This window comes from Bison bison, unplaced genomic scaffold, assembly GCF_000754665.1.
Source record: "Bison bison bison isolate TAMUID 2011002044 unplaced genomic scaffold, Bison_UMD1.0 scf7180017864211, whole genome shotgun sequence".
Lineage (NCBI taxonomy): Eukaryota > Metazoa > Chordata > Mammalia > Artiodactyla > Bovidae > Bison > Bison bison.
Window position 1 is genome coordinate 349198 of NW_011494783.1, and position 6502 is coordinate 355699.

At 41.9% G+C, this 6502-nt stretch overlaps 1 protein-coding gene across 1 annotated transcript; it reads left to right on the forward strand.

The window, feature by feature from the left end:
* Positions 1–2955: 2955 nt before the first annotated feature.
* Positions 2956–3909, forward strand: LOC104992124 (olfactory receptor-like protein OLF3). The gene has a single exon (XM_010844874.1). The coding sequence runs from the start codon at positions 2956–2958 to the stop codon at positions 3907–3909; it is 954 nt and encodes a 317-aa protein (XP_010843176.1).
* The last annotated feature ends 2593 nt before the right edge of the window (positions 3910–6502 follow it).

Consider the following 6502-nt stretch of genomic DNA (forward strand, 5'->3'; position numbering starts at 1 on the left):
GAATGATGCTAAAGCTGAAACTCCAGTACTTTGACCACCTCATGCAAAGAGTTGACTCATTGGAAAAGACTCTGATGCTGGGAGGGATTGGGGGTGGAAGGAGAAGGGGACGGCAGAGGATGAGATGGCTGGATGGCATCACCGACTCAATGGACGTGAGTCTGAGTGAACTCCAGAAGTTGGTGAGGGACAGGGAGGCCTGGCGTGCTGCGATTCATGGGGTCGCAAAGAGTCGGACACGACTGAGTGACTGATCTGATCTGATAGCAATGCTGGATCTTCAGCTCCTTAACTTCACCAGTGATCCTTTCGGTAGGCCAATATTATCCACGCTGTATAGATGAGAATTATGAGACTCAGAGAGGGCAAGTGGCTTGCTTCAGGAAGTGGAAGAGAATGAATTCAAAACAGAAACTATTAGACTCTGAAGCTCACACCTGTGCTGAGAGGCGACCCAGTCCCTCATTTGTGTTTGTAAGGAGACACAAGCTATAGTAGAGAGATGTACTGGATGAGTTAGAGGAACACAGGGAGTCACTGGCTGGCCTGTTCTCCAGGTGGCTTGCACAGACCCCAGAGGGGAAAATGATGTGAGGATGACGTGTTTTGTGTCATTTCCTCTACAGATGGCTTAGGTCTTGAACACAGATAAGTGTAATACTCATCTTGAAACACCAGCATCTAGCCAAGATGAGACTTTATAGAAATTTGCCAAATTAGTAGAAAAAGAGGTAATTAACCTCCAATTAAAATAAATAAATTTATATTAAAAATAAAATAAAAAAAGAAATGTCTACTTTCTGCTGAAGGTCTGCTATATAGTCAACAACAGTTCACAATTTTTTTTAAGTTAAATATTTTCTTGCAGTTTCAGAATTATATTTGACAGCCTTTTTTGAGGCAAGTAGATGTTTCTTTTCAGCCTGACCATGATGAAGAGAAGCAAAGCGAGGGATGGTGTGGAAAGTGTCTTGACAGAGCAGTAGAGGATAGCAGGTGTGTAGACATTCTGGAAAATGTATAAATCTGAATCGTGAAACATATGGCCATTTCTAAACCTACTTGCTTTGTTTTGTCCTTTAACAGCTTTTCAGTCTCAAAGCAGTTATTTTACCAGCAAAATGGGTTTATTTGGGAAGAGCAAGAGGAGTGGGAATTCAGGGCATGCTGTAGCAAAAGCCATTGTTACGTACCACAAACAAAGGAGAGGAAGCTTATAGAGAAAAAGGAGGGTGTTGGGAAGAGTTGTTTTGAACCAAAGTCTTTTGGAGAGACTTGAGAATTCAGGGCGATGACAGTGTCTCCCTGGCTGAGTTGCTGGGGTAGTCGGTTTCTAAAAGGAGATGCAATGTGTATATTTTGTATATCTTTTCCTGTTGAGGTTCGCAATTGATGATTCTTTCCTACTGATAATTCTTCTCTGGGCCCTAGTAATTGATGATTCATCCTCTAATTTATGTTGCTGGTCTGCTTGAGACTTCCTATCTGAACTTCCTTAGTTAGGGTTTTCCTTTATTAATTTTCACACAGGTAAGAGAGTTGAAGCTCAGACAGTATTCAGTTTTCTGCTCAGAGACCCTGCCCCAACCCCTAAGGGTTTGCCGATAACACAAGCAGCTCTGTTTCTTCCCTCAAGCCCTCTTAATGCCTTATCTCCTGCTTTGTTTCGTGCACTGAAAGAAAAGGAAAGTTAGTGAATTGGGCAGGCGTGGAGAAATAATACAAGTGAATCAGTCCTATAAAAATATTCTTAAAAATGTAAATGCCTTCTTATTAATATTCAAAATTGATATTATAGCATATAATTCTACTGAAAAAAGCACTTTCTGGATGAAAGAAAGCAAAAAGTCAACCTCATTCCTCTGTACGTTTACACGAATTCATACCTCCTTCTCTGCCTTCGACAATGTAGAAAGGTTGCCAGGCATTTGCTTCCCTTTCTGTCTTGTAAATAAAAAGTCAACCATCCATATTCTCATCTCCTTAATTTTGAGCTGATATAAAACGGTAGATCTTTACCAACTACAAGTTGAAAGGAGAAAAATGAAAAGAACAAGATACAATTACAATCATCTATCCCATTGTATCCCACTGAGGCTAAACAGACAAGCCTGTCAGACAAATGGTCCCCAGGTTCTCAAAGGGACATACTATTCCTAAGCCCTCAGTGCTATTAAAAATTGCCTCTAGTATTATCTGTGTCTGAATTGTGGGGGGAGGGCTGGTGGGTTCATGAGAAAATCATACTTGCTACTTTATTTACCCCAAGGCAGAGATCGTGCCACAACTAATACTCACGCTACTGTAGTACTACTACAAGTAGCGGTTTACAAAGTACTTTCTCTATAAGTTACCTACATTTGAGCTTAAATGTACTGGTGAGTCTCATAAACAAAATTTGCCACTGAACCAAAAAAATCACAGAGTTGATAAATAAAATCAGGTGTCAAACCTAGATTCTCTGATTTCAGATATTTTCACCTGCTTTTCAACATTTCCTTTTATAATAGAAATGTATAAATCTATCATTATACCATGATGGGCCTAGGTGACATATTTAAGGTAAGTTTTGTAACTTTCCCACCAGCCTTTCTTCACTGTTTAAAGATTCACTTATTGTCACCTACTGTCCTTCCCATGTCCTAGAATCTGAGGTAAGCTGGCAAAGATGTGGAGCTCCTAAAATCGTACTACACCATCTTCAGGCTTTAACTGGGTCTCTCAAGGACCACATTAAGTCCTATGAAGGTACTGGCCTGTTCTCTGATGCAGAATGGGTACCACGTACATCAGGAGGCAGCCTGTCATCTTGGCCCATGGGCAATCCGAAACATCTGACTAGGAGTGCCCAAATTCATACAGTATATATTGATAGAAGTGATTTTTAGGGTTCTGTAATTCAATAGACTCTGTTATTTCTGACTCTCTCTGCAGACTAATCCTTACATTTTTTTCATGGGAGCAGATAACCAGACTTGGGTGAGAGGATTCATTCTCCTCGGCCTGTCCAGTGACTGGGCCACTCAGGTCGCTCTCTTTGTCCTGTTCTCAGTCACTTACCTGCTGACCCTGCTGGGGAACGTCCTCGTTGTTCTTCTGATCAGACTGGACAGCCGACTCCACACTCCCATGTATTTCTTTCTCACCAACCTCTCCCTTGTTGATGTCTCTTATGCCACAAGCATCGTTCCTCAGATGCTGGTGCATTTTCTTGCGGAACATAAAGGGATCCCCTACGTGAGCTGTGCAGCCCAGTTATTCTTCTCCCTGGGCCTGGGTGGGATTGAGTTTGTTCTCCTGGCCGTGATGGCCTATGACCGCTATGTGGCTGTGTGCGACCCCCTGAGATACTCGGTCATCATGCACGGAGGGCTCTGTGCTAGGCTGGCCATCACATCCTGGGTCAGTGGCTCTGTCAACTCTCTCGTGCAGACCACCATCACCTTCCAGTTGCCTATGTGCACGAACAAGTATATTGATCACATATCCTGTGAACTCTTAGCTGTGGTCAGGCTGGCCTGTGTGGACACCTCCTCCAATGAGGTGGCCATCATGGTTTCTAGCATTGTGTTGCTGATGACACCTTTCTGCCTGGTCCTCCTGTCCTACATCAGGATCATCTCCACCATCCTGAAGATCCAGTCCACAGAGGGGAGAAAGAAAGCCTTCCACACCTGCGCCTCTCACCTCACAGTGGTTGTCCTGTGCTATGGTATGGCCATTTTCATTTACATTCAGCCCAATCCCAGCCCTTCTGTGCTTCAGGAGAAGCTGATCTCTCTCTTCTACGCCATTTTGACACCCATGCTGAACCCCATGATTTACAGTCTAAGGAATAAGGAGGTGAAGGGGGCCTGGCAGAAGCTTCTAGGACAATTATCTGGATTAACATCGAAACTAGCAGCTTAATGAATAATGAGCATCATTTGGAGAAGAGAGCTTTGCCTGTGTGTTCTCCCACTAACTCTGCTATGAAGCATTACCCTGGCAACCAGGAATGTGATGACAAAATGTGTGCTGATTATGCTGGGTAGGCAGCTGAGGAGTTAGGTTAAGGCATTTAATGCAGGAACATTTTATGTCACAGCAGGATGTTCAGAGAAATTAAGCACTACGGTAATAGAACTTCTACTACTGGCTTGGTCTCCATTCATGTGAACTGATAATATTTTTTAAAATGTCATTTGCTATCTTGACTGGTCATATTGCTTGTAATCATGAGTCTCTTCATAAATCTTACTTTGGACCAGTGGTTCTTACACTGTACAAGGTTATTTTGTTTCCATTGGAAACAAAACCATTTTCACATTTTAGACTTATTTAAAATAATGTATGTGCCAATAATTGTGGGAGTCATTGTTCTTAGGTGAGTATTGCTTTAAAGACTGGTTAAAATGTTTAGTGCTGGACTTATGACATACGGACATAAAGCCTTTGAGTGCTGGAGGTACTCAGTGGGAGGATCAATTAAAGGTCTTGTTTTACACTGATATAAATGAAGGTGTTTCTATGCCAAGCTATTACTGTTCACGGAAAGCTATGTTTCAAGCTCTTTTTTTGATACTGTGCAGTTTGAGAGAAATTTTACTGCATATATACAGGGTACCATTTAAAAGTTTAACCAATCCAACTTCTGAAACATCTATAATTTCTTTTTTTGCGATTTTAGAAACAAATAAGTATATAATATATGAAATCATATACATAAAACAAAAGATGTAGTTAACCTAAGGAAGGACAGATTCCTGAGGCAAAGGCAGTAAAAGATAAGACAACGTTAATATGTATTTTGGGAATCAAGATAGTTGAGTCAGCTGTGCCCATGTCAGCCTCCAGTCTCCTTATAAACCCCTTCTCCCATCCCTCCTCCTCACACACTGTAGGCCCTAGTTGTTCTTTGTAAATTAGCAGAGGTTAGAATAGTCTGGAATAGACCTCACCTCTGAGAGACAGCCTAAATAAGGAGAAAGAGGCAGAAGAAGTAATTGTACATGGGATAATGAAAAGGAAATGGGGAGAAAGATTATGATGGAAGCTCATGGCCTCACCCCCTTGAAGACATCTCAAAGTCCTTTCTTCCATTGTCTTTTCTTCATATCAGTTGAGGGGCAGTTTTCCCATTTGTGAACACGTTGTCCCACAGTCTCTGTGTTTAAACAAACTGAAGTTTCATATAATCCAAAATCCATTTGATGTATTAAGTTTACCTAAAACTATCAATGCTAAAATTTGCAATGTTGTTCAGTCACTAAGTCATGTCCAACTCTCTGTGACTCCATGTTCTGAAGCACACCAGGCTTCCCTGTCTTTACTATCTCCCTGAGTTTGCTCAAACTCATGCCCATTGAGTCAGTGATGCCATCCAACCATCTCATCCTGTGGGCCCCCTTCTCCTCCTGCCCTCAGTCTTTCCCAGTATCAGGGTCCTTTCCAATGAGTTGGCTCTTGGTATCAGGTAGTCAAACTGTTGGAGCTTCAGCTTCAGCATCAGTCCTTGCAATGAATATTCAGGGTTAATTTCCTTTAGGATTGACTAGTTTGATCTCCTTGCTGTCCAAGGGACTTTCAAAAGTCTTCTCTAGCACCACAGTTCGGAAGCATCAGTTCTTCAGTGCTCAGCCTTCTTTGTGGTTCAACTGTCACATCCATACCTGATTACTGGAATAGCCATAGATTTGACTATATGGTCCTTTGTCAGCAAAGTGATGTCTCTGCTTTTTAATATGCTGTCTAGGTTTGTCATAGTTTTACTTCCAAGGAGCAAGTGTCTTTTAATTTCATCTGACTCTTTACAACCCCATGAAGTATAGCCCACCAGACCCCTATGTCCATGGAATTCTCCAGGCAAGAACACTGGATTGGGTAGCTAATTCCTTCTCCAGGAGATCTTCCTGACCCAGGGGTTGAACCCAGCTTTCCTACATTGCAGGCATATTCTTTACTGTCTGAGCCAGCAGGGAAACACACATTTTGGAATATAATCAGGCATTCCTAAAAGTAGTCATTGTTACCAGGCTTGTTGTTAATTCAGAAATATCAGTGGAGAGTCTACTGTGTGTTAGTAGCATGAATGGTTCTTGAGAGACAACAGTTAATACGGAACAATCCTGACAGGGATATGGCCACAGAGTTGGGATGGCAGATAATGAAACAGATACAATGCACTGAGTGTCACAGAAAGAATAAGGCTTCAGGGGTGATTATAGAAATCTTCTATATGACAGGATCAGAAAATGTCTGGATGGAGACCAGAAAAGTGAGAACAAGTTATCTAAATAATGATCAACCTGAGCCAAGGGGCAACTTGTAAAAAGTGCTGAGCTGGAAGAGATCATGAGTGTTCAAAACTATCCTGGAGCCTGGCTTTCAGGGCAGAGCAGACCGAAAAAATAGTGAGGGTGAAGCAGGGAGAAGTCAGGTCTTAGAGGCCATGAAATGCTAAACTATTTTGAAGTTTATCCTGAAAGCAACAGGAAGCTAGTAAAGATTTTGAAGTAGGAGC